At 49.0% G+C, this 27,106-nt stretch overlaps 8 protein-coding genes across 8 annotated transcripts; 3 read left to right on the forward strand and 5 right to left on the reverse strand.

Annotated features, from left to right (window-relative positions):
* Nucleotides 1-578: 578 nt before the first annotated feature.
* On the forward strand, nt 579-3,973 carry F4813DRAFT_283512 (cora-domain-containing protein). Its single transcript, XM_049240518.1, has 3 exons — nt 579-1,023; nt 1,088-3,010; nt 3,066-3,973. Exons 1-3 carry the CDS (start codon nt 740-742, stop codon nt 3,340-3,342), a joined length of 2,484 nt encoding a protein of 827 aa, XP_049095010.1. The 5' UTR covers nt 579-739; the 3' UTR covers nt 3,343-3,973.
* A 128-nt stretch (nt 3,974-4,101) lies between these two features.
* Nucleotides 4,102-5,671, forward strand: F4813DRAFT_376029 (putative splicing factor U2AF 23 kDa subunit). Its single transcript, XM_049245076.1, has one exon. It carries the CDS (start codon nt 4,476-4,478, stop codon nt 5,103-5,105), a length of 630 nt encoding a protein of 209 aa, XP_049095011.1. The 5' UTR covers nt 4,102-4,475; the 3' UTR covers nt 5,106-5,671.
* F4813DRAFT_376055 (uncharacterized protein) lies at nt 5,672-8,981 on the reverse strand. Its single transcript, XM_049245077.1, has 9 exons — nt 8,494-8,981; nt 8,208-8,441; nt 7,981-8,049; nt 7,803-7,908; nt 7,608-7,718; nt 7,256-7,534; nt 6,946-7,195; nt 6,583-6,896; nt 5,672-6,521 (listed from the first exon to the last, which is right to left on the reverse strand). Exons 2-9 carry the CDS (start codon nt 8,266-8,268, stop codon nt 6,092-6,094), a joined length of 1,620 nt encoding a protein of 539 aa, XP_049095012.1. The 5' UTR covers nt 8,269-8,441; nt 8,494-8,981; the 3' UTR covers nt 5,672-6,091.
* Nucleotides 8,982-13,699, reverse strand: F4813DRAFT_376061 (uncharacterized protein). Its single transcript, XM_049245078.1, has 2 exons — nt 9,553-13,699; nt 8,982-9,495 (listed from the first exon to the last, which is right to left on the reverse strand). Exons 1-2 carry the CDS (start codon nt 13,130-13,132, stop codon nt 9,428-9,430), a joined length of 3,648 nt encoding a protein of 1,215 aa, XP_049095013.1. The 5' UTR covers nt 13,133-13,699; the 3' UTR covers nt 8,982-9,427.
* A 1,818-nt stretch (nt 13,700-15,517) lies between these two features.
* On the reverse strand, nt 15,518-17,295 carry F4813DRAFT_394081 (glycosyltransferase family 22 protein; the record flags this gene model as incomplete). Its single annotated transcript, XM_049247515.1, has 3 exons — nt 15,518-16,725; nt 16,776-17,225; nt 17,283-17,295. 3 exons carry the CDS (start codon nt 17,293-17,295, stop codon nt 15,518-15,520), a joined length of 1,671 nt encoding a protein of 556 aa, XP_049095014.1.
* A 470-nt stretch (nt 17,296-17,765) lies between these two features.
* F4813DRAFT_394082 (Yos1-like protein) lies at nt 17,766-18,205 on the forward strand (the record flags this gene model as incomplete). Its single annotated transcript, XM_049247516.1, has 4 exons — nt 17,766-17,793; nt 17,847-17,906; nt 17,966-18,076; nt 18,150-18,205. 4 exons carry the CDS (start codon nt 17,766-17,768, stop codon nt 18,203-18,205), a joined length of 255 nt encoding a protein of 84 aa, XP_049095015.1.
* Nucleotides 18,206-18,757: 552 nt separating this feature from the next.
* Nucleotides 18,758-21,237, reverse strand: F4813DRAFT_394083 (cysteine proteinase; the record flags this gene model as incomplete). The annotated part of the gene is made up of 4 exons (XM_049247517.1): nt 18,758-20,792; nt 20,849-20,862; nt 20,935-21,075; nt 21,199-21,237. 4 exons carry the CDS (start codon nt 21,235-21,237, stop codon nt 18,758-18,760), a joined length of 2,229 nt encoding a protein of 742 aa, XP_049095016.1.
* A 3,027-nt stretch (nt 21,238-24,264) lies between these two features.
* Nucleotides 24,265-27,015, reverse strand: F4813DRAFT_376069 (mitochondrial phosphate carrier protein). Its single transcript, XM_049245079.1, has 4 exons — nt 26,472-27,015; nt 26,001-26,315; nt 25,150-25,938; nt 24,265-25,070 (listed from the first exon to the last, which is right to left on the reverse strand). Exons 2-4 carry the CDS (start codon nt 26,292-26,294, stop codon nt 25,005-25,007), a joined length of 1,149 nt encoding a protein of 382 aa, XP_049095017.1. The 5' UTR covers nt 26,295-26,315; nt 26,472-27,015; the 3' UTR covers nt 24,265-25,004.
* Nucleotides 27,016-27,106: the final 91 nt, after the last annotated feature.

Here is a 27,106-nt window from a genome sequence, read left to right on the forward strand (position 1 = left end):
CTCGGCCTCCGGTTCTCGTAGTTCCATACGGATTATTCCAGTCCCACAATGATGAGTTGCCGTTATTTAATCTTGGACCTAATACGAACTCTGGATATGACCCCAATTACAATGATATGTTTCCTATGTTTGATTACACTAGATAGCATAATACTAGTATCTTGGTTCTACCGGAATATTATAATCTATTGCCTGCAAGTCGATAGAAGAACAAGACGAACCGAAACGAACAAAGCAATGCCGTCTTTTACAATCGTTAAAATCCCAAACCCCAAATGTAACGCAGTTTTATATCATGCAGGCTGCACATTAGGTTAGGTGGTTAGGTACGTGTACCTACATAAAGCAGCATTTGACAATTTGTGTCAAGCTAGGTATGTACATACATAGTGCTAATATTATACATTCGGCATAATGCAAGCCCTTTACGGATTATGTAAAGTTACCTTACCCACTTAATGTTCTCGACCAAATTGGAAGTTACCAAGGCTTATCTTGCAGGGTTGGCATTCTGCACGCCTAGGTATAGGTACCCGCCTACTTCCGTTGACATCACCACCGAGGGATGTGCTAAGAATGTGCTAAAGAACTCAGAAGAGCTAAGCTCTAGCTTCAAATCTCCCCCCCCAATTCTCTCTTCGCTTATGAAAACTTGACCTCGACTTCATCCCCGAGTTTTTGTTGCCAAACAACCAATTTCTTATTACACTTTTTACAACGAGAATGCATATCCGCCGTTATGTCTAGCAATCAGTTTCCTATTGTCGGTTCCTCTCGCGCACCTGCTGACCCCTCGATCTCTTCCAATGCGACGGCATCAACCAACCAAACACCCAAGAAAAAGCATCGTGCAGGACGAAAGCACAAGAAAGCGAGACGGAAGTCATTTGCTGCTCCCCCAGAAAACATTCCAGATCAAGCTATACCTGCATCCAGTCACAGCGGTAACAGGGCCGGTTTCTACATGCGTGGGAGGAACCTAAGTAACACAAGCATCGACAGCGAAGCTCTTCTCGACCACAGGTTTGTTACCGCCTTCAATTTATATCCATCATAGCACCATAGCACCATAACTAATTTAATACAGGGAGCATCAATATCCTCGCCCACGACGACCTTCCACCCTCACGGCTTCCCTTCACATGCCGCAATCAAGCCGATCGCGTATCATGCAGAGTAGTCAGAGCCACGATCACGAGGAAGTGGAGGAAGTGGATGAGAATGATAACGAGACCGTACCTTTATTATCTAGCTCCTCGCGACAGGATCTTAGCTCTTCGCGAGGCTACGGGTCAGGAGATGGACGGCGAAAGAACGATACATCCGTCAGTCGTCCCGGTTCTAGCAGATCGGGAAAGAAATCCCAAATGGTTCCCGTGACACCATCTGATAAATATAATATCAACTATCCACCATCCATTCCCGGAACGCCTACGCTCGGGCCTTCAGATCCCCTGGATATGAGCTTTGGGGATATCTTGATGAGAGATGATCTTGCAGAGGATGCAACTCGCCCCGATAGCATACTGGAATCGAACGACGACCCGCTTCGCGACCATTCCCCCTTTGAGAGACGCCATACAATTGCACTGCAGGCACAGGAGGATGTCTGCTTTCCTCAAGAGGGGATGTCAGAATTGGCCGACGAGGACGCCCAACAAGCTCGCGACAGCCGCAGTATTCGGGCCCGACGCAGAAGACGAAACAAGTGGCCGGATTTGGCCATCCTCGAAGAGTGGTCCCGGATCGAGAAGGAGGATCGTAGCGAAGAAAGGCGAATGAAGAAAATCACGGAACCACAATTGGTGAACGGCAGGTTGCGGCCGATCCATAAGGGGTGGTATCGAATAGAGGAAGATGCTCCGTATCGATTCACTTACTTCAATGAGGAGTTTCAAAGCACGATCCACAGTCAGAGCATATCGGAGCTTGTTCAACCAGACGCAGGCTTCAAGGAACTTTTTCTCCCAGATCCTCCAATACTATCCGATTCATCTGATGATGACGATGACGACGATGATGGGCCTCTCGCCCAGGCTCCAAATTTAACCAGAAACGGCGCCGCAACTACCAGAGGACTCTCTCGCCAGCCATCTTTCACACCAAATTTCACAACATCTGATCTTAATCCAGGTGCAGCTTCTAGACAACAAATCTCGACGTCTGCGAATTCCTCTAGAAATCATTCGGGTGACCCCAGCCCATTCCGGTCCAAGTCCCCATTCTCCGGCGTCAAATCACCTCTTCCAAACGGGGCGAAGCAGCCTCGATACGGCGAACGTCCCGTATGGTGGTTGGATGTCTTGAGCCCCACCGAATCGGAGATGAAGGTGCTCGCCAAAGCGTTCGGGATTCATCCTCTAACCTCGGAGGATATCATGCTCCAGGAACAACGTGAGAAGGTTGAACTATTTCGACACTACTACTTCGTCAATTACAGGTCTTTCGATCAGGACGCCGAATCAGAGAATCACCTCGAGCCGGTCAACATGTACGTCGTGGTTTTCCGCGAAGGTGTAATCTCGTTTCATTTCAGCCAGACCCCGCACCCGGCAAATGTTCGACGCAGGGTTCGCCAGCTTAAAGATTTTATGATCCTCAGCGCAGACTGGATCAGCTATGCAATTATCGATGACATCACGGACGTTTACCTCCCTCTCATCCAGACCATCGAGGAAGAAGTGGACGACATTGACGACAGAATCTTGCAGTTCCATTCTCCCTCCGATCCTTCTTTGTCGTCTGACGAGAAAAGGCAGAGAGACGGCGAGAAAGGCACCGAGGCGAATGCGGATAACGGCGGAGATATGCTCCGTCGCGTCGGCGACTGCAGGAAGAAGGTTATGACTTTATACCGACTTCTTGGAAACAAGGCGGATGTCATTAAAGGGTTTGCAAAGCGCTGTAACGAGCACTGGGAGGTTGCTCCGCGATCCGAAATCGGGCTGTACCTTGGCGATATCCAAGATCATATCGTGACTATGACGGCCAACCTTAGTCATTATGAAATGTGAGTGTTAATCCTTTGGCCCCCCCCCTTTTGCAATTACAACTAACCTGAGCAGGATTCTCGCCCGTTGCCATGCCAATTACATCGCACAAATCAGTATCCGCATGAATGAACGGCAGGAGCAGACCGCCGATGTTCTAGGCAAACTGACTGTCCTCGGTACTATCGTTCTGCCTATGAATATCATCACCGGTCTTTGGGGTATGAACGTCTGGGTCCCAGGTCAGGAGTACGAGGGCGACCTGAAGTGGTTCTTCGCCATTACCGCAGGGCTGCTACTATTCGGCCTTGGCTGCTTTATGATCGCGAAGAGGGTATATAAAATCGTCTAGACAATCACTGCCGATATTCGGTATCGTGTATATGTTACACGTGTCCCACGATGGGGGCAAAGTTCGGAACAAGTGCAGTATCTTGATCCGCCCTAATCGGCGTGGGCGCCCATTCATATTCAACAACATGTCGGGTACTTGCGCGATAGCCCATGTCACCGGGCCGCCAAGGTCCTCATTTTCTTGGCTGCTTCACCGGCCGAACAGATTTCAGCAGCACCACCATTCAGACTAAAAATGCTTATCAATATTATTTTCATTCAGCACTATAGAACGCACATGCCGCGACGCGCACACACTTCAATGGGTATACGGGGAATGGACACCAGCGTCCCGGGATAGGGGATAGGGAGGCAGCGTTTTTGAATAATTGGCTAGTATATACAGCGCCGCCATCTTAGATTCGTACGGAGTATGGGGTTGAATAGAGACGTTTAACACGACGATGTTTACTAGGGTATCTTATAAGAAAATATGTTTAGTTTAATTATTATAATAACACTTTGCTTATGCTGCACCCTATAACCTATACATAACATGAATCAACTATATCGATCTACAGGAAAACGAGGATAGCATATTTTTTAGACTTTAGTTATTTCATATCATCTCTCTAATATAGTATAGTTAAGGGGTTTACGGAATGAACTTTCGGGTGAGGCTGATTACCTAATCTTGTTATCCGGGCTAATGTGGCTGTGGAAGTATCTAGATGTGGCGAGTGACCTACCTTAGGTACCTACCTAGGTAAGCTCATAGGTGTGTACCTTATCATACTATGATTGGCCAGCCTTGTTACTGCCAAGCCTTTGGTTGTGTTGTAACCTGCATTCCGGCTCCACTTAACTTCAAGCTCTAAACTTTATCTTCCGTTGCAGCGTTTCCTACTGCCAGACTCGTTGGAAATCTCGCCTCTCAAATACAACATCCAACCAACCGATCAATCGTCGCGATCATCGTCAAAGGAACGCGACAATTCAAATATCCTCCCTCGACTAGCCCATCCTCGATCCTCGGTAATCAAATACTCATCCGCTATCAATCAATTCGGAGGGGGGGAAAAAGGTACAAAATAAAAATAATAAAAATAAAGCAATCAACAAACACACCCACCCGGCCACCCACCCATCAAAATGGCCAACTTCCTCGCCTCCATCTTCGGCACGGAGCAGGACAAAGTCAACTGCTCCTTCTACTACAAGATCGGCGCGTGCCGCCACGGCGACCGCTGCAGCAGGAAGCACGTCAAGCCGTCGTACTCGCAGACGATCCTGCTGCCGTCGCTGTACCAGAACCCGGCGCACGACACGCGGGCGCGGCTGACGCCGGAGCAGTGTGCGAACCACTTCGACGCCTTCTACGAGGACCTGTGGTGCGAGCTGTGCCGGTACGGCGAGCTCGAGGAGCTCGTCGTGTGCGACAACACCAACGACCACCTGGTCGGCAACGTGTACGCGCGCTTCAAGTACGAGGACTCGGCCCAGAAGGCCTGCGACGAGCTCAACTCCCGCTGGTACGCCGGCCGCCCCGTCTACTGCGAGCTCAGCCCCGTCACCGACTTCAGGGAGGCCTGCTGCCGCCTCAACAGCGGCGAGGGCTGCGTCCGCGGCGGCTTCTGCAACTTCATCCACCGCAAGAACCCCTCCCCAGAGCTCGAGCGCGAGCTCACCCTCTCCACCAAGAAGTGGCTCAAGATGAGGGGCCGCGACGCCAAGAGCGTTAGTCGTAGCCCCAGCCCGGAGCCCACGCGGAAGCGGTATTAAGCCAGGATGTTGTTGTTGTTATTGTTATTATTGTTATTGTTGTTGTTGTTGTGTTGTACTATCTATTTACTACTAAGACGGGGCCGGAGGGGGGGGCAGAGATCGATCGTTTCCCCGAGGCTGAGGCTGAGGCTGAGGCTGAGATTCTTGTTTATGAGAGAGCGAAGTTAGTACCCGATCGAGACAAAGAAGGAAGCTAGGAGATGGAGAAGTGGCAGCACAAGCATGAGTGCGGTCTATTAATACTAGGAGACGAGACGAGACGCGCCCGCGTCAGAAATACGCAGGGTTCGGGATAGATACCCTTGGACCGGTTCGTCTCTCTATCTCTGCGTTAACACTGCATTATTAGGGAAAAGATATGCTGAGTGAGTAAATAGGCTGTTCTCAATTATACGTGAAACGGCATCGTTTGCCTACCTACGGGTTCTCGATCCTAAGACAAGTATTGTGCTTAAGTGGAAATGGAGGGAAAAGGCTCTCGGAGCAATCATATGTAAAATACTCGATTCATTAGCCGCCCCAGAAAGATTAAATCAAGACAATACGTCTAGTCTACCTTTATCTGTTCACTTGAATCCTATTGTCATGATAGAAGTCACGATATTCCGCACGTAAAGCCCACGTAGCTTATCAACTTCATTAAACAGGGTCTCCTTTTCCTTTTCCTCGTACTATATCTGGTCTACCGGCTCTAAACCTAGTGGTTTGCCCTACCCTGCCCCTATTGCCAGAAAGCAAGATACCTACATGCAGCATGCTCATGCACCACCAACCCAATAACCACCCAGCAGCCAAAACAGCCAATTGCTCAATAATTATGCAACTCAACTTCATGAACCCTCTACCCCGCAGCCAAAAACAGCTCAATCCAGGCGAAGCAAAGCAGGGAGCCCCAAAGCAACGGGTAATCGCGAGGGCACAGCATTGGTGTTTTCCTCGACTTCCCCCTGAACTATATGTGCTGTACTGATACAATCGACCAATCACCCCTCGGCATCGAAGAACGTATTATTACTATCTGTGGAATCCTCCTTCCTCAAGTTACCCTTGGCCGGCGGCAGGTTGTTCTTCAAATCGCTTGTGAAATCGAGCAGCGGGCCGTTCTCCGCCTTTTGACCCGTCGACTGCAGCATCGCGGCGATTTCTTGACTAGCCGTCTTGGTGAGCGGCGGTGACGCGGGAGCATTATGCATTGTCTGGGCTTGCGTATTAGTATCGTTCTGGCCGAAGTCGATTAGATCCTGCGTCTCGCCTTGAGGAGCCGGGATCTGTGCCTGTTTCTCGGCCGCTTGAGGATACGGGTGTGGATGTCCGCCCGGCGGGATTATATTCCAGTCACAGGACCTTTGTCCGGGTATGACCGGGTATATCGACATGATCTGCTCGGCTTGTTTCTCAGGTGTCGTGGCATCGCTAGGTCTAGGGTTAGTATTGATATCTCGAAAGGGCCGTCGGCTACGGGGGCGCCACGCACATATGAGCGTTGATAATCCATTCTAAGTGATCCATGTCCTCGCCCGTGCCGCCGTAGTCTTTGTCTACCCTTCGGAACAGCCGCGGATGCCACTCTACGCCTGCAGCGGCTCTCTTCGCTGCTTCCTCTCTCTGCTGGTCTTCGACTTTGGTCTTTTCGTCCGTCGCCAACTCGTGATTCCTGTCCCTTACTGCTTGTGCTGTTTTGTACCATAATTTTTGCGACTCTCGCTCGTCCTGTTCCTCAAGCGGTCGAACGCGCGGTTTCGAAGGTTTAACTTTTCGGGCGTCGAAGAACATATCCTTATGCCCGTTCTATGTAGCGTTAGATAGCGACGAGGTAACACTTTTACGAGTTACCCACCCTAACATCTTTGACAAACATCTCTTCACTCCATAAACCAGACAGCTCGAAGAGCACTTGTCCGGTCTTCTCGTCCTTTATCGTGCCGCCAATCGCATTGTACGTACCGCTGACCCATCCCTTCGTTTTAAAGTCGACGTCAGCTGTGAGGCCTAACTCGGGACACCGCACTACACTGTGGTCGCCTAGTTCGTATTTCATGTTCCCAAACAGGATTCCTCTCGCGTACATATTAGGTTGTGTTAACCAGCTAGAGATGGAGATACTTTTAGTTCACGTTTCGTGCGAAAGCCTCGTAGATCTCACGTACTATCTTTCCCCTTGCTTAGGATTTTTACCCCTATTCATTAGGGTAAGCACGGCGATTCCCTCCATAAGACTTGCGGCTGAATTGCCTAGGAACTTGCTCCTAGGTTTTAAAGTACCGTCGATGCGGATGTGGTGCTCGGGGGCCATGTAAAAATAGCTCGACTTAGGGGGGTGATGCGACGTCTGCTCCGAGATGTAGTAGGCGCGGGTATTGTCAGGCAGGTCCCAATAGCACGAGAAGACTTCGCCGAGGATCGGGTTGAGAGGCTTTTTGACTCCCCTATTTTCGTATGTTAGTAAATACCGGGTGATTTATAGAGTGGGCTTAGGGGTAGAAGCTGGGGGAGCTATACGGTGGTCTGATATGCCATCCGCTAAGATAAAATTTGACGACAGAGACAAAACGTTCGACCGGATCTTCGATATGAGGGATAGGGAGGAGCATTTCCGGGTGGCACATGAAGCTATAATTTTGTATTGTTAGCCTTTGCATAGCTTTGCATAGCTTTGCATAGCAGACTGTAAGATAATGTTTTTGGAGTACGCACTTGGTGATCCGTTCTAACATACTTCGGGGTTCGAGAATAAACGTAGGCAGAACAACTCGGCTCAGATCAGCGCCAGGCCGCAGTTGCGAGATAATATGTGTTAAGACTGGCCAAGCCATTCCGTTAGTCGTAGTAAACCCGCAAACCCGCAAACCCGCAAAACATGGAATAAACTCACCGTTGCCCTGCTCGGGCTCTATAATGGAGGTGTCATCGTCATCGACGCCATCCCCGGACGACCTACTACCTACCAACGGCGACATAAGTGTCAGCGATCCAGTATACCCAACAGAGCAAATGGTAATATCCAGCAAAGAGTAAGGGTGCAATGCGCCAATAAGCAAATGCAGTCCGAACTCGCCATACGTCGTTTAGAAGAAGCAGAAGGAAAAAACCATTACATACTAGCATTCGACTGCGTCCGGCGACGACGGGTCAGACCCGACGCGATCTTTCCCGCGTGCATTTCTCTTTATATCGAATGCGCCTAATAAGGGAGAGGGGGGGAAATATAACCTTAAAGAAGCTTGCCCGCAATGAATGTTGCAGGTAAGGTTGTCGAACAATATCGACAAAGGGCCGGAAGGGTCGCAACTGAAGGGTAACGCTGCCTTTGCCTGTAAGTCTTTGCCTGTAAGTCTTTGCCTGTAAGTCCTGCCCCAAGGTCCTAGACGGGGCTGTGTAAGCCTACATAAAGTATGTACAGTATACCGTATGTACCCCTCCCCACGCTGGAGACCGCTGGAGAGGCTGTCGGGTTGTTATCGATTAATGATCCTTGTATGTATTGTACTTACAGTTGAACCTAGTAGGTTCAACCTACCCCTAAAGCACAGGGGGTTGACCGATGACCTCACTGACACTAACCTAACACAACCAAGGTAGAATCAGGAAGAATAGATTATAAGGAAAGGTTCTACGGAAGAAAAAAAAAGAGGGAGCAAATACATATTACATAGGTATCAAGCCAACAGCAGCCTAGTTTTGAACATGCACAAATAACGATGCCTGATTTGTGAACTAACAAGGGATAGTGAGCAATCCGCCACGGGTAGAATGCATCTATTCAGCTCACTACCCGAATAATCAGTTGGAAATCTTAGGCATTGGTGATTAGGTAGGTTACCTACCTAAAGTATCCACTAAGCTGGAGGCCAAGAGGTTCAGGGGGGAGGGGGGGGGGAACGATGACGTACGTCAATTGGGTGGGTGCACTGGTGTACCTAATCATTTATCTACACTACTTCGGCCGAGACTAGGCATCTAAATAAGCAAGTCCTTCAACCAATACAAAAGCTTGGAGCGTCGGTAGGTCTTTAATAAAAATCAGAGGTTTTCTATCGAGGTTCAAACCCGGCTTTCAGTTTAATAGATATGTACAGACAGTTCCAACCGTCTTCAACAATCAAAGTCTAGATGCAAAAGCCGATTGTCGGCCAGGCCGTTTTGTTGCCATTGTGTTTCCTTGCGCCTCTCGGGGAGCACCTCTCTTTTGCTCGAATAACCGAATAACCGCAGGGGGTATCTTGACATAGCATTACTACAGGACTCAACGCCCTTCCGGTGCAAACTTTATGCAGACCATCTGCATGAATCATGTTCTCGTTCAATCGTGCCGAACTCCATCATTTTCCCCTACTAAGGCGCGACCCTTTGACTGGCGCGGGTAGAACCGAACAAAGTCTATCTCTTTCTGTATAATTGCGTCAGTCCCTAAAATAACCCAAATTCAAGACGTGATTAAACTTACCAAAACTATCCTCGAATAATATCGTTATGTCATCATGCTCGCCAGCAAAATCGGGCATGTCCAGACACAGGAATGCCATCTCATCCGTCTTGTCACCGCCTTCATGCGGAGTCTTCGGCAACGGGAACTTGGCGTCAGCTAGTTTCAAGCCCGCTTTCCCGTTTCGGTTGAACGACTCGAACACGTCGGTTCCCTTGAGTATGAACCCCATGCATTGTCCGTGGTGCCAATCTTCAAAAAATGCTAGCAGTTGAACCGTCTTTTCTTGCTGCACCACCTGAACTCGCGTAGTCCCAGCCTCCCATTTCTTGTGGATGGGTACTACCATCCTTCGCCGTGAGATGTTCAGACTCGCAGCGATACCGTCGAAGAGTACCGAGTATCCCGTGAGCCCCGCTTGGAATGCATGCAAGTCCCGAAAGCTCGGAAACCTGTAGGTACGCACTGTTGGCCCACGCTGGATCGTATTCTGCAAACCCTGAAATTCGCGATGTGATTCTCGAGGTACAAGGCTCTCTAGTATGGAAACAGTCAGATCGACCTGTGCGTGCCGTAGAATCTGCAGCGTCAGAATATCTTTGGTACCAAGCCTGAGCTTCAGCTCGCCAGGCGCAACGTTGACTCGGTCCGTAATGGTGCTAACCACACCAACTCCGCCTTTGTCCAACGATTCGATTTCAACTCTGAGCTTCTCCGCCAATACCGTTGGCGGGACTTCTGAGTATTTATCGTTGATGATACGAGCACGCTGCCAAGGTAGGCGTTGAATAGCCGGAAAGCCTCCCTTTGTATCACCGACACCGTCTGATATGTTCATACCCTCCAACGGGACTTCTGTGATAATGTCCTCGTCCTGGTTGACATATGTCCCCGTGATCATTTTCAATACCATCTCGCGCTCTCGATCATCGTCGAACGTCAAAACCATCCGCCCTTTGTCTTTCCCGTCATTAAAATCCAGTTGGAGGACCGGGGCGCGTTGCTCGCCCCGTAATAGGGCGAACTTGACGGGAAGTTGTGGCGAGAACAAATGAGTTACTCCGCTTAGCGTCCGTATTCTCGGCCCGGTAACCACGGCGAGTCGGAAACCCCGGTGGAAGGTCCTGGGTCCAGTCGGACTATTCTCCTTGAGGAGTTTCTCGAACAACCCTATAGAGCATTGTCCTATAGGCTCCTTAGGGAACGTCCTTCCTTGAGGGTTAGCATCAAAATAGTGAAAGCCGCGAAGAATGGTAGTATGCTTCACGACTTCATCCTTTCGCTGATACAAGTAAGATTGGACTTTGGAGCTGAAGTCGTACATGCTCCATAGCATCCGGTAGTCTTGCTGCGAGCATTCAATGACAAGCATAAAGCCTCGAGGCAGCTTGACATCCAACTGGTGAGAGTCTGGTCTCCATTTAACATCTTGCCATGTTAGACCTGCATTCTTGTCTGTCTGTACCCGCAAAGAAACGGAACCGTTTTGACTAGCAATAACGAAGTTGAGGTTGGGATCATTCTGCGATCGAACAACAGACAACATGCAAGGGAAGCAAGCCTGCCTCGAGTCCATACCCTGCTCCATGAAGTATACGTTGGTCATCACGCGGCCAAAATTAAAATATTTAGTAGTATCGCCGATCGGGAGGGCTTCCAGCGCCTCCATAGAACGAGTTGGCTGATTTACGGCGGCAACAGCCGAGCCCCAGATTCCATTGAGAAGGGCGACTATATCTTGGCTCACGGCCGGGTACTCTACCCAGATAGATTTGTCCATTGTCTGCGGGAGGAAAGGCTCCTCGGGCGGTAGGAAACCATTTCGCTTCATAGACCCAGACAGTTTCCTCAAGTTAGATGTCAAAACTTGCCTAACTTCGCCCAATTCTCCATCTACGGGGCTATACTTGCCTTCCGCAATCTCGGGAAGGGCATGCTCTAATAGCCAGTACCCCTTTGCCAAGTCCGTATAGGCTTGATACCTGGCTATGAGAAGGCGAGGCTCGTCGGGGTCTGCTGGACGACTTCTAATAATTGTCTCCAGAGCTGTTCTTCCCTTCAGGAACCACCACAGAGCCGCGCGGCACATATCGTCAGGCCGGGAGGTACCCAGGGGCCTATATTGCTCCGCGTGCAGACGGAACAACTCGTACAAGTGCTTAGTACGAATGATAAATAATTCTAGTGCATCAACGTCAGGCGCAACTACCGCCTCTTGAAGCTTGCGAGTAGTTTTTTCTGGAGAAGGTGGGAATCCACGTGAATGATTCCGCGTAATCGGTGTTGCTTTGTGAGAGACATCGGGAGTCGAATGAACGGAGTTTGAATACAGGGACGTAGGGCTGTCAGCGTTTTGGGTTGTTCTGACGCGTACTTCGTCGGGTGACACTGGTCGTCGTGACATAGTGGGTATCATGTCGAAGTCTGGCAGCGCATCATGAGTAGGCAAAGGAGGTAAAGCTGATCTATTAGAAGGTTGGATTTGCGATGGAGGTAGTTCGTGGTAGGGGGATGCTGGTGATGCGGTGGAAGGACTTTTCGATGATGCTTGCGGTATGGGTGAAGGCCGCAAGGGAGCTCTCGTAGATTGAGTTCTCAATACCGAAGATATGGAATCTTGCAGCGAAGGCGATACTGAAGACTGGTCCCGGTGAGACAAGGCTCTCTCCGGAGGTGGCGTCGGCTCCTGCATGGTCGGTACCTGACTTTGCTTGAGGCGCGGCGGCGTATCCCGGACCGGTTCGGGTGAAGAAGTCTGGTCGTCCCATTGGTGGTGAGAGTTGGCGCTAGCAGATCGCGTTGCTTCTGCAAACGCCATTCCTTCAGCCTGCCGTTGCTCCTGCTGGTGGATCTCGATAAATGAGCGGCGGTTTTCATCCTTTTGGATACTGGCACCTAAGAAACGAGACTGGGATTCGCCTGCAGGAACGGCACGAGGCTTAGGTGGCGATGAATTAGGAATAGGGGCAGGCCCCGGCTCCTCCAACCGAACATCTGAGATCATGGAAAAGCCTGTCTGGGTCCGGCGTATAGGGCCAGGTATAAATTCGTCTTCCTTCTTCTGTGCTTCTTGAAATGCCCCAACTTGCCTGGCATATTCATGGCCTTCTTTCGTAGGCGGTATCGGTGCCGAGACTGGTGTAGATTTAGATCTCTTCCTCCTACCGATCTCGGCAACGGCAGTCTCGCACTCGTCACCTCCTTCGCCAATGATCTCGGGGTAATTATCGGCGAACCGGACAACGAGCCCTTTGTTTTTCTTCGGTCGGGAAGGGCTGCGTGATCGTGCCCGCTGTTGGGATTCGTTCTCGACCCCTAGAGTTTGCGGGAAACGGCTGGCTTTGGACGTATCAAGAGCCAGAGATGGTGGACCCCTAGGAAAAGTTGACGGCTGAGGAACGGGGTGAGAAACGGTCAGTCGGTCTGAGTGACCAAGAAAGTCGGATATTTCGTTTGCACTCTCTTCGTTGGACAATTTTTTGTCCCTGACAACACTGCTACTGCCAAACAGCTTCCCCATTATGCGATCCCGTCGTCGGGAGCCTTCATTATGTGCATCGTTCTCCATCGTCGGCCGTGATTTCGCGGGGTATACCAACATGTGTCTAGATGATAAACCATCAATTTGGCGTGGTTTTGGCGTGTAGTTGCTAAGTAATCGTCGGGGATATCGTGAAGCGAAGTAGTATTTACTAGGAAGCGTAAAAAATAAGTTAATTGATAAGACGAATGGCTTGGTGGTGTCGCGTGTTCGTCGAATGTATCGAATATAATAGGTAAAGCAATGGCTGCAAATAGGCTGGACTAATATGAAGTTTCGGCAGAAGTTGTCGGGAGGGTTGTATTTGTTTACTTGTGTGCCCAGTTTCCACCCGACGGGCTCTCGAAAGCGAGATTGTGATGTTAGATATTATTTAGTTTGGCTGTGATCGTCGTCCACCAAGGGCCAAGGGGGTGAATAATGATACAGCGTAGTAGTACAGTAGTACAGAGGCGCGCACAAGCAGGCGGCCGGCCAGACGGTTAGTTCGTCCTTGTTACCCACTATAAATCTACCAAAGCATTTGAAGCCAAAGAAGGTGGCGGTGGGATGCGACAAGACTGTCAAAGTGATGCCGAGGTGAATTGAATAATAGACAATAGACAATAGACAATAGACAATAGACAAGAAGGTCAGGAAAGAAAAGAAAGTTGGATCCAATCTACTTTGTTAGACGGAATTGTATGAATAATATGTCGTGTGTCACCCGTCTCTGTACCCTCTCGTTTTATTTCTGATAGGTACCTAAGGTATGGGGTGCTTTGAGGTTTGGGGGGTGCAAGTTCGAGTACATAATGTAACGTGCATAAAAGTAATAAGATACATGTACGCATGCTGGTATAGATTGGAAGCTGGCTGGTGGTTGGTTCAATGTTGGTACCGAGCTACATATGCCAGGTAATTGCAGGTGCAGATGCCTACATGTAGGTAGGTACCTATGTACTCCAGCCGCTACTTGTATAGGTGCACATGTGCTGAATTGGTTGCGCAGATCGGCCAAGTTTCAGGTACACATACAACTCACCGGGTCCGGGACCTACTAAGACGAAACCCGCATCTTTCAAAGGTCCGACGTCCCAGTCCTCGACACGCGCATATATCTTAAAATCTTAGGTACCTGTTTAAAGGGACCGGAGCTAATAAGAGCAATAAGAGCAATAAGAGCAATACCTACATAGGAGGTAGTAGCACTCAATTGGATGCAAGTTTATCAAGATTTGTACATTAGGTACGTGTACATATGTACATATGGATTTATGTACCTACATGAGGTCGTCAGGTTGTATGCATCTTGGCTGTACCTGGCGAAGCAACTTATCAAGACATCAGGACGAATTGAACAAGACCCTGACGTTCGGGTGGACCCTAAGCTACGTATGTAATGTGGCGCCCACCTACATAGTACGTGCATACCACAGTTACATATCCTCGTTCAGGGGACCCGTCCTCTTGGGTTGTTCTTGGCGTCGCCGTTACGAGACAGCTAAAAGGAGACGCTAGGTATAAAACGTACCACACGCATCTTCCACATCTTTATGTATTCGTACGCACCTCTTGGCCTGTGAGGCTCATGACGATATTTTCCCCTTTCAAAAAAATTGGCATAATGTATCATACGAATCTCTACAAATACTATGCCTTAACCGCACCGCAGCCCAGCCTTGGAACTCGTTACTAGCAGATAGATGCTTTACATACAGACGCGCATAGCCGCCGGTCTGGATTGCTCTACCTCCTCGGCTCCCACTGATTTTCACATTGTGGATGCTGATGTACATATCCTAGGAGGTCCCTAATACTGAGCAATAGCCTATCCTCTTGAATCAAGACCCCTGGGTTTTACCATATGCCTGCCCTTTCTTACTCGTGTATCTCCCCGTCAACATATCTTTGCTCGTAAAATATGAAATATCAGTCTACTTTGTACGTATAACTAATTTGCTAAAACACGGATGCCATGCGGGTCCAAGTTCTCGACCGCCAATGCCTATGTACGGATTACAACACATGGATATAAAAATATATGCTTGGCCTTCAAATGTCTAGATGCCGGTATATGGCGAGGCTAGTTGAGCGCTTCAAAATTAGAATTAGATGTGCGTAAGGCTACGTTGGGTTACATTATAAATCGGGGGCTGTGAGACGGCCGATCTGATGGTGTTGGGCTGGCTCGCTAGATTGGTTACGAGGCGGACCTGTAAACGTTATGGTAAATCTAGATAGGTCTGCCGCGATGTGCTACATATTATCGTAACGTCCTGTCAGCCCCTTTCTTCTACACTACACACACACCAGCGGGGCGGCGTTCGGTGCCACCGGATATTCCATTCCCACTTCTTCTCGCATCCGATGTGGTCCGCGGGCCGTAAAGCCATATCGGGGATAGAATGCCGAGCTCGGCAATCGATTTCGACTTTCAGCCTGCCTATCTACCAGAAGAAATTCCTACTCCGTCACAGCTCGTCTAGCCTCACCCTCGCGCATCTTCCTGAGTATGTGTATTTTCGGCTCCATCCTCGGACCAATCCACCAACCACCAGTTAGCGCTCTAACGGCATTCTTCACCCTTCTCACGAGAGCCCCTCTGCCAAATACACTGTCTTGGCCATTCTCAATGTCGCCGTCGGACGGTGCACTCGGTTTGATTAGCTCAAATCCGGCAAAACCTTCCACCACACCAACTATCTCCCAAGGGCCGATAGCCGAAGCCGGATCTTCGGCGAGCACGTAGTCGAACTTCTCCCAGAATGATGGGCTCCGTAAGGTGTTTTCATCTTCCGTCTTATCGTAATTGAACGTCAATCCATTCGCCGGGTGCCGATCATTAGGGGGATAGGGATGTTGCCCAAAGAGTGTTACTCCCGTCATACATGACAGTACGTCCGTATGAACCATGATAGTCTGAAGATCAGACGAGGAAGACGAAGTAACGAGGCCACGAAGTTCCGAGAGCGCTTCGCCACCGGGATAATTGAGAGAAGATATGATAAGCATAGCGGTACTAAGGCCGAACGAGACAAGTACCGAGCCAACTATTGCAATGGAAATAAGTAAAAAGACGATAGACTTATTACGTCTTGTGAAGACGTAATTTGCCCCCAAAGCCGCTGTTGCTGTCAACGGTGGTGCGACATAGAATATGAAACGAGCTTCCTTGTGCGGCTGAAGAGAGTATATCGCCACAAACAGAAGGCTAGGGATCGCTAACGATTGAGCTTGTTTTCTCGTCCCAGCGTTCCAAAGTGCGTAGGGAATGAGGAGACTCAAGCTCAACGGGTTCATGAGGATCTTAGGTAAGGCAGATATGAAATAGTAATGCCAGGGAGAAATGCCCCATTCAGAGGAAGAACCAAGAACGGCGTTATAATAAAACCCCCATAGTTCCGGCCACAGCGGCTTCTGCCAGAAGTAAGAGTCGATTGGTATCGTGAGTAACAACGACATGGCAAAGAAGACGACGAAGGCAGGGATGATGTTTACTAAGGAGATATGCGAGAAAGCTAGACCATGGAGGGTAACGGTCACCATGAGAATTGCTAACTCGGACCTGAATACGGCGGTAGCTATGGTGAGATACGCAATAGCTAATTTATATCTCCAAGCCTGCACGGTTTGGGATGGGCCTCCTATTAGTTGAGAAAAGGCCAGCGTCGCTATGAATTGTCAATATAAAAACCCCCCTTAAAACTCAGTAACCACTTACTCAAGCCGAAAGCGAACATATTAGGTAGTGTCCTAGAAGCGTAGAACAAGATATGAAATTGGCCAAGTTGCAATAACGCATACCACCTCGCAGTCGACCTTCCATACGCCTTTTCCACCTTCGACTTAAACACCAACAGCGCTCCGGCATTGAAGAGCCCCAGGATGCCTCTCACGATAAGTTGTGCATACTGGAAGCCTACCAGCGCGATGATAGGCTGGCCGATCCCCGCTAGCAGAACTGGGCCAATAAAGGTGCGAGGGACAGCACCAGGGAAGTCAAAGTGGTCATACTGAGACGAGAGCCGCTGATACACGTCCTTAGTGGGCGTCCCGTACACCAAAATGTCGTGAGTTGCCTGGATGTTGAAAGACTCTTCAACCTTGGTATATGGAGCCACCAGGAGGTGTATGATTATTAAGGTCGGTATAGCCAGCGACAGAAGTAAGTCTATTACCATTGTAAGCTACTATGTCGCTAGTAAATACCGTGATACCAATAACATACCGAGGGCTGCCATTGGTAGCTTATATCTGGAGAACGTGAGGGTATGTATTCATCAGAGATGCACCTGATGTGAAACTCAATTGATATCAATTTCTAACGAACGCATGGATTTAGGTTATAATTTCAAACCCCCATTTTATCGACAGACCTGCTGTTGTACTACTCAGTTCATCTCGTTTTCGTGAAGTCTGTGTAAGGAGTAGGTATCTGTTCGAACTTCTGAGTTGCACGTGGCTGATGCGGTAAAGCACCGCCACAATATTTTAGTCATATAGGTATGTTTACGTAAGGCAAATGGACAGTTCCCGTAACTTGGCGCCGCACCGTCGACATCTGTCTTGTACCTAGGTTACATACCTACTATCATAGGCACATGCAGATATACATATCTACAACATTTGATTTAGTTATCGCCCTTTGACAGAGGCAGTCTCGCGCTTCCCCAAATTTATAACACGTCGCCCAAGACTCTAGCCTGTCAAAATGATTCTTCTCGGGAACCTACTCTATGGTATAGCATCTCTTAGACGCCTTGTTGGAAACCGGCAGCTAATGCGATCGTAGTCTCTATCCTCCTTATAAACGCAATCGCCATTCTGTCCGAAGACCGCTTTCTAGCACGCAGTACGCATCCCTACTATACAAGACCCATCGCCCTGTACTAACGCCTTCTCTGTACCTAGTAAACCTCTCGTCCACCTCCTTCGACCCAGCATTCGGCGCCGGCCCCGACACCCAAAGCGTAAAGGCGAAAGTCGTTAACCTAATTGCTAGCGTCCGGATGGTTATGAGAAGTACGTGCTTGGCCTATTTGCGAGGGAGGAGTCGCTTTATGGGATAATAACGCCAGGCTAACCAGCAGAGTAGTTCCTCTAATAGCGATCAACACTTTAATAATACTCTACGAGCTGGTCTTGGGTTAGAGGGGATATGAAGGTGTTACGAACGACGACGGACGTATAGGGGCTTGCATTCGGTTTCGACCAGGCGTTTGGGTGTACATACACATTGGTTTGGTGTAATATGGCTAAAATGAGATCGGCAATGTGAGACGCGCGGTCGTGCGAAGGGAGGGTTCGAGTGACAGCAACACGTCAAGTCAACTCTATACAATCAAGATTCGGTCCAAGATGATGACGATGAAGCTTTGTCTTTTTTTCTTCTTTTTTTTTTTCGTACCTCTGCTATTACGAGGGGTATGAGCTCCGGCGTTTGGCATTATTATACAGAATATCCATCACAACGTGAGCAGACCTCACGCTCATAGTGCTACTGAGAAACAGAAGCAACCTCGTTCTACAGAGTATCCAAACCGAATCTCAGCTTTGGCGCGCGTCCTCCGTAAATGCTCAAGAACCTTTGCATTTCTTTTGATACCCCCAAAACTCCGTATATGCCCCATCCCCTGCGCTAATTAGCTAGGGTATGAAGAGTAACGATACCGTCAAAGATATTCCCTTAACTCCTATGTGTTTTTACGAGAGGGTACTATGGCTTTTTCTTCGCCCAAGACTAAAGCTGAAGCTCTTCTTAAGCTTGAACTGCTGCTCCGGCTTGTCGTGGCTGGGCCCCGCGCTCTCGCCATTCTGTTTGTTTTCGGGCAAAACCTCTAGGATATCCCGTTTTGCTTTGTCTCTATTTAAAAACCCGAAGCTCTTTCTTGACATGGATCTGCTACCCTTATCCGGCTTCTGCAGAGACGGAACACTGTCTTCTTGTTCTCTGCGGCTGGCTTCGTCTTCTTCATCCATCTTCTTACTTGCCTCGATGGCTTTCTTGAACTCCTCCTGTTCAGCTTTGCGAGCTTCGCGCAACCGCGCGTCGGCCTCTTTGCGCCGCTTCTCCTTGGCTTTGAGCTCTTCCTTTTCCGCCGACTTCCGTGCCTTTTCTTGAGCCTTGGCTTCTTTCTTTTCTCGGTTCCTTTCTTCTTTTGACCTTGTTTCGCCCTTGGTCGTATCCGTTCTTTCTGAAATCAAGGGGCTGGGCGGTACCGCACCGTCTAGCTGAGGCAATAACGCCGGAGAAGGAGCAGCCGGATCGATGAGCATATCAGGTGCCGTAGCAGCGTGATCTAGAGTGGTCAACCCTTCGCGCTCTTCGGGCGGCCGAGCCGGCTGTGTTAGCTGCCTTGTTAACCCGGTAACTGAACCGTTCGGCTGACCGTCTTCTTGAGCAACACCAGCCTTTTCGCTGGCGATCCTAACTTCCTCAAGACCCTCCGCCTCCTGCTCAGCCCGCATCTTCTCGTAAGTCGTTTCTTGATAAAACAACACGTATGCACAGGCCATACCGGGTTTGTCCCCAAAAAAGTTTCGGACGTAGTGCTTATCAACGGGCTCGACCATCTCATCGTCGAATAACAGCCAACCTCGATCTTCCGTCTTGATGACCGAGACGTAATGTCCATGGTATGCGTTGCCGCCGATGTGGATAACAACAGCGTACAGTTCATACAGCCGATCTGGGTCTTCGGCATCCTCCGTCGTATTAAACATCCTTAGATGGTACGGGTATACTACACGATGGAACAGCTTCTGCAACCGACTATAGTCTTCCGTATACTTGAACCTCTTTAAGTGCAATGCTAGCACTTTAGGCAGTCGCTTGATCTTCATTCGCTTCTCGGCTTCTTGTAGGCCTCCACAATTGTCGCAATGGAATTTGTTTCTCTCGCAGAGCATCTCCTCGGCCGAAAATTTCTGCAAGCACGCAGTTACTGAGGTGTGCTCCTCTAAGTCAATCGACAAGTCCAGGAACGTCTCATCCCGCTGAGAAGCAGTCTCGCAAGTGAGGCATTTCGTCTCTGATGTTAACACGCCTTCGAATATATCGTGCACCCAGCCTGTTCCCGGAGAATTTATACCGTTCGAGGTGGTCTTAGCAATTGCTCCCAAGGCTGCTTTGAGCGATTCTTCAATACTACCGTTACTATAAGAGACCTGCTGGTTAAGTAACCGCTTAGCTGTGCTCTCGACGTTCGATATTATATCATTTAAAACGAGCCCGTAGAATTCGTGCGCATCCTGGTGCATCGAATTACGAAACATTTCGTTATCGCGCTTGAAGATCTCCAGGAAGCGCTGCGGACTAAGAACTCCAGTACGGACGGTACTATCTACGAGCGTCATAAAAATATCTCGTAGGCCCGTGAACGTGCACTCATCCATCCCGTAAGTTTCGTGGCTTTCTTGTGCCAACTCTAATATAGGGCCCTTCAGCATCGCTTGCTTCTTTTTATATTCGGGGGTGTCGGGTTTATCCTCTGGCCGAATCGGTTGGATTTGCCCAGAGTTAATCTGTTTCCTCTTCTCCATCGCATCAGCTACAGAGCTTTTCTTCGCATTTGCGCCTCCGTGCGCGCTTCCGTTCACAGCCGGAGCTCGGATTTGGACGTTAACCCTAGGTCGGTTTCCGTTAGGGGTATTTGAGGGTGATAATGGCGGGAACTTAAGCACCTGCTCTCGAAATGGTACGGTATAGTAGAGGGCTTGGACGATCGAGTTGCAATAGCTGCGTCTTGGTTAGATCATGGCCTTCAATGCATAAAATAAACGTGTTGTCTTTACCAAGTATTTCCGAACTATGCAATTGAAGTTAGTGTTACTCTGAAAATGATGGTATATACATGTAGTTATATGGTAGGCAAACTTACATTCTCCATGCCGAAGAACTTGTCGCTTCCATCTTGCCTGGGCGCGCCAGCATTCTGAAGCATCCGTTCTAACGGGGTGACCTCTAGCGGAGTCTCCTCTTTCTTTTTTGGTCCGTCTTTGCCTGCCGAACTCGAGGCCGTCTAGAAACACATCACACATCAGCATGTCTAACAATCGCCTTATGCATAGCTCGAGACCCCAGAGGTGCACTTTGTCAAGTGAACACATCCGACTCGGCGTTAAGCTTGAGTTCGGTAACATACAGCGCCGCTGGTCTTCCATTTATTTAGAAAACTCGCCATCGCGAGCGTAGAGGCGACCGGATTGCGGTATCGCGCGAGTTCGGTCGAGACAAGCCAGCGTCTGAGCGCGGCAGGGGGTTAGCGAGGACGGACGAAGTCGATAGAGATAGTCATCCGAAGGACTCTGCTTCGGCAGTAAACAGTAGGAACTCTCGGGTATCAGATAATGCACTAGACGATATAAGTTCGCGCTTCTTAAGCCGCAGGTCCCGTGTGAGTGAAGGATGTTGGAATTGTTCGTCGTTCCAAAGCCTGTATTATTCGAGGTCGCCAACTAAGGAGAGCGTCTGTATAATAAGTAGGTACGTAGGCGTTCGAACGTCTTAGACGAGCCGACAACTTCCTTTGTAGTTTATGCGGCAAGTAAGCGAATTGCGCAGGCAAAACTTATAAGATGACAAACGGTAATTTGTCGAGCGAGAGGGAATACGAGGTCGAAGTTGTTAAAAGGAATTGCCAGCTAAGAATCAAAAGAGAAAGCGAGTGACTATTGCTGGTTCGATGGGAAGAGGATTCGATCGGGGGATAGATTGGAAGGAGCCGGAAGTATGACCGGGTTGTCGTGCCGCTAATGGTACAACTGAAGCACCCTGAACCAACACCCACAACTTTAGCACTGGAGCACTAGAAAGCACTGGGAAAAAAAGCCTGGAGATTCTGAAAAGATGGGGTAATACCTTGACTTAACCAGACACTTACATACATACATGCATGTACCTAAGGGGTAACCCCCAGAAACTAGCACTCTTCGGGCTAATAGGTACCTAAGGTAGGTACCCAGCCATTTCTCCACTGGGGACCGTAGTTTCTTTTATTCGAGTCTTCTGTATTTCTGTATTCCGTGTTAACATTTCTTTATTAAGCGCGTCGTGTAACTGCTGTCGTAACTTTTTGTTGTAACTCCAAATCCATACAAGCCCAAATATGTACAATACCTATGTACAAGCCGTAGTACGTCGTCAGTCGTCAGTCGTCAGTCGTCAGTCGTCATGAAGCACAAGGTGCATGCATTTCTCATTATTACTATATAATCAAACTACGTGGGATGAGAATAGTCTCTCGGTACCAAGATTACCTATCTGAACCTAAACAACCTACCCAACAAAGATAGCCTCTGCATACACATATTCCTACATTTCCCGGCCTCTCTGGTTGGTATGGGTAACAGAAAGTTGGTGCTCTAGTTTCGGTTTCGATGTGACAGCCAGTCGGGCTTTCGATCTGGTTCCAAAAACGGCAGTTTTCCCATAACGGATTCACATTGCTTGCGTCGAGGACTACGAGAACTACGAGAAAAATCACAGCACGCTCGAGTTGGTTACATGTTCCATTACGCGAGGCTGCGATATTAGGTCGTCTACTACATACATACATATCGTGCCTGTTTACTATTTCTAATTTACTTACTCATCTTCGACTCGGGAATGTCCTCCTTAACGGCTTTCTCTGCCGCGTCGTAGTCGGACTTTTCAACTTGGTACTACGACCTTGAAAATCAAGACCTACATATCAAGACGTTACCGCAATTAGCAAGCGGCGACTTTGTCAAAGTGGGGGGACCGGGGAATCAAGTACGTACATCCACCCATGAATAGGAGTTTCTTGGGAACCTTTTTGCAATTTATGTCTCAACAAGCTCCACTTACCACGCTTCTAAGCAGAGCCAAGCGTCCTCGTCGTTTGTGGTTCGACCGTTCTAAAAGTTCTAGACTTGAAGGGGAAGGTGATCAACATGATGCTACTAGGGACGACTGGTCCCAATGCTTTGGATACATACAGACAACTTCCATTGTGCTTCCAGCCTTCTTCCTAACTCAGGGGCGGCAACGTTAAGACGGGGATAGGAAGTATATCGATCTCACTATTGATGCAGAAGTGTAACGACTACGAAGTACATACTACTATAACTGTTACAGCAATGCCATGGACTCCCACATCACTTACATGACTTATCAGCAGTATGTAAGACGGTAACTTGCATCTTACCGCAAATCGTATCAGGCTTCTTCTCCGCAGGCATCGGTTCCCTGTTCACTTAGCGTGATACCAACTACCTAGCTTAGGACTATGCATACTATCTCTAGTCTGTCTGTCTGAATATCGACTTTTGTGGGGTTATTAGCCGCCAACTACGGTCATGACGGACATACGGTATGCAAGAGGGTAAACTCCCACACAAGAACGGAGATAATTCGCCATGCTAAACCCAAACCTGACCCAAACTTGCCAGGCCTGCCAGAGTTGCTAACTACCTAGCGACAATCGCTCCATGACCCTGAATACGGTCCTGCAAGTGCCCACGAATAGCAAATCAGCCCCTAAGGCTGACGAATGCATTCGGCCGAATATCCTATCTGGATCGCAGGAAAACGAAGACTACAAACAAGCAGACTACATACACAACAACAACAACATCATCATCGTAATGTTGCCCCGTGCGCTTACCTATCCTCCCGCTGTCGTTGTCAAGTGATGTTGGCTAACCGCTAATACGAACGTCAGCCCAGAGGGCAACTGACGTGAAAAAGAGTGAGACGCCGCAGCTTGCTTGAGCTCTCGCAGCCATTCTTACTAATGAACTCTTGGCTTTTTGTGTCACTCACGCGATCCCAAGACGATCAGCACGCAGGACAGAACCGAAGAAGCGCCGCCTTGCATCGGGAGCGAGCCAACGAGCAAACCTGTCACGAGCGAGCTGCAGCCGTAAGGTGTGGTAAACGCGCGATGACGGAATGCAGCGGCGCGGGCGTCCATAGCCCAATCCCGCTCCGCGCGGTCTGAAGTCCATGTGGCAGGCCTGCAAGGGCTGACCAGCCAAGCTGCGAAATATCTGCTGCTGCCCCCTTCGTAATTCGTAAGGCGCCTTCTAGAAGGCCAGTACAGAATCCGGGCTACGTACCCGCGTGCGTTCCGTGCGACCTTGAGCTGATGTGCGCTTGAGGCCTTTTCCAGGAAATACAGACAACCTAAATCATGGCAGCTGAATACCCCGCTCCACCATGATATGATTATTGTCACCATCACCTATCAACGTTGCATTTCATATATATTATCAGGTGTTCGCCTATCTATATACTGATAGATATTGCAGTTGGCCACTCGGTGCTATTAATTCGATCCTAAGGGACGAATCTCATATTAATATGTTATAAATTTATATATATTGTAGGGAAGAGCCGTGACTTATCCCAACAAATCGCCTTTTAGCTCTACTCTACACATGAGAAGACTCACCGGGCGGTCAAGCTCATAATCTCAAAGAAGCCTAGAACGTGCCATCAGCATTCTTACTATTAGTTTTCATTCCACTTAGCGCCCACTCGCTGGAATGTGTAGTCCTGCAAGGGGTGATTTATCAGGGGTCTTTCTGAGATATCATACGATGTACCATTTGGTTATGTTAATTTTACTCGTAGATACATACTTAATAGGCGTACATGACTTAGAAACAACGTCTCGTTAAGAGTAGAGAGGTAACTGGTTCGTACTATCTAAGTCCAAGGCAACATTGTGACATGGGGATATTCAGCAGTAACAGGAAACTTTGCTAGGATACAAAATAACTATATACGTAAGGGAGGGCAAAAATCAACGCAAAGGCCTAGACCCCTAACTGGAACCTAGGCAAACTCGACTACTAATATTTACGCGATGAAGGAAGCGGGCCGACCAGTCGGATCGGATCAGCGAATATCGCAGCAAGGCATGTGTTAACGCATCCGTCTGGATGATTCTCATACCGCCTCGCTTTCTGTACTTCTTCTACCTTACTTCTCCTCCGGCGGCGCGGCACCACCCGTTGTCGGGAAACCCATGAACATCTTGAAGTAGTCCTATCGAGTCGTTAGCACATCACCCAATTAACTAATACGGATTTTGCTCCCGCAGAAAAAGGCAATATTTGACACTTACATAAATCATCCACTGGAGACCGGTGAGAGTACCGATCATGACAATTCGGACCGGCAGACCGTTCCACAGTCCCATAAAGCCCGTGTCCTTGTAATTTCGGGCCACGGCGGCGCCGAAAGCCTCGCCGGCTTTGCGGTTCGCATTGAGCTTGCTGACTAGCACATCGGCAGGGTGAGAGACGATGGCGCAGAGGATACCAGCCAAGTATCCACCAGTGAAGGAGACGGCTGTCTGGGCCCCCGTGCCGTAGTCGCTCTTCTTACCCGGGAGGCGTTCGTAGATCTTCTCGACAATGGTCTCGAAGGAAGCGAACTTCATCATGGTGTAGGGAATTTGACGACCCCAGAGCGGGTATAGACCCTTGTACAGTCCACCAACACCCTCGGCCGCTGTGATCTTGCTGATGCCGTCGAACGTACCCTTGTACGGTGGCGGTATTGTCGTCTGCATACGGACTTTGACGGCTTCGAATGGACACAGGGCGAGATCAGCAAGGAACTCGGCGGAGGCAGAAGCAGATAGGTATAGTAGCGTCTTGTATTTGTACGCGTTCTCGGGGCCCGCGAGATCAGAGTACGTCTTTTTGAAGTACTCGTACCAGCCGTACTTGAACGCTCCCTGCGCCGAGTATCCGAACAGCGTCGGGCTCCAACCAGTAAAGATACCCGGAATACCCTCTTGCCGCAGAATTATGCCCCATGCTTGGAAGTTTCCCTTGTACAGCTTCGCATCAACTTGCCGACGGCACTTGACGAGATCTAGGGGAGTGACGGCGGTGTGAGTCAGGCCCTATAGTTCTATCATGAGAGATAGTTCTCGGAAGCGATTGCGTGACGAGTTTGTTCACTTACACAGGCGAGAAGACCACCAAATGTAGCTGCAGCGTAGAAAGTAGGGCTGTAAAGCTCCAGCTTTTTGCTGTCACCCTTGACAACATTGCTAGCTTTGTCAAGCTCCTTTTGAGCCTCGGCGCTGAGCTGCTTCGTCTTGTTCTTCGCGTCGTCAACGACGGAGTAGGCTGCGTAGAGCTCCGGACGAGCCTGGTACGGAGTAGCCTTGGCAGCCGGAGTAGTCCGCGCCTTGGTGTTCAACGGCGGGCCGAAGGACTGGTGAAGGACATGCTGGTTAGGAAATAAGTATGACATCGTGACTGGGACCGATTCGATCTACGGCCTCTCGGTTAGTATGAGACATTTCATTATCAACAATACCAACTGTTGCCTTGAAGTCCATTGCTCCGCGGCGCAATATCTCCAAGCTTGGATAACAACTCAATGGAATAAGAGGCCGCAAGATGTTAGCGGATTTAACGGGTAACATACCGTTTCACTTGGGTAGATTATTCTATTCCGATCAATTCGGATCGCGAATCCAGTTGTCGCTGCACAGAAGGAAATGTTGATCGGGAGAAGGTTTCTGGAGGCTCACAAATTTAATAGGGAAAGAGGATTGAGGGAAGGATTCTCCGGAGATAAGGTATGGTTACTACCAAGGTAGTCCAAACGTCCAATACGATTCCTTCCCTTGTCGAGGCATATCCTGTTAGTGACGTCGGAGGGGTCGGCAAGGTAGGAGCTTACCCTGTTACAGAATACCTACCTACCTATGTAGGTACCTACCTATTCTCAGCTTGCCCCAATGGTTGATTAGACTTTCCGATTTAGTGGGGGGGTAAAGCATTGAATACCTAGGTAGGTAGGTATACATACAGAGACAGATAAGCTCGTTTATGTATTAGGTACCTACCTAATGTAAATATGAAGATGACCTGAATCTTTTTCCTTTCAACTTCACTGGATCAATTGAGATTTATAGAGGTATCTGCTGTGACTTTGACTTCTTGCGCGAGATATCTAACCTAGTAACATATGCGACGTAAAGATGTAATTAAAAGAAGACTGTGTTACCGTGGGGCATCAAAAGGCCAGGAAGGCCCCCACCTCGAAATTGGCAGGAA

The sequence above is a fragment of the Daldinia decipiens genome (assembly GCF_022478715.1).
Source record: "Daldinia decipiens strain CBS 113046 unplaced genomic scaffold F4813scaffold_54, whole genome shotgun sequence".
In the NCBI taxonomy this organism is placed as follows: domain Eukaryota; kingdom Fungi; phylum Ascomycota; class Sordariomycetes; order Xylariales; family Hypoxylaceae; genus Daldinia; species Daldinia decipiens.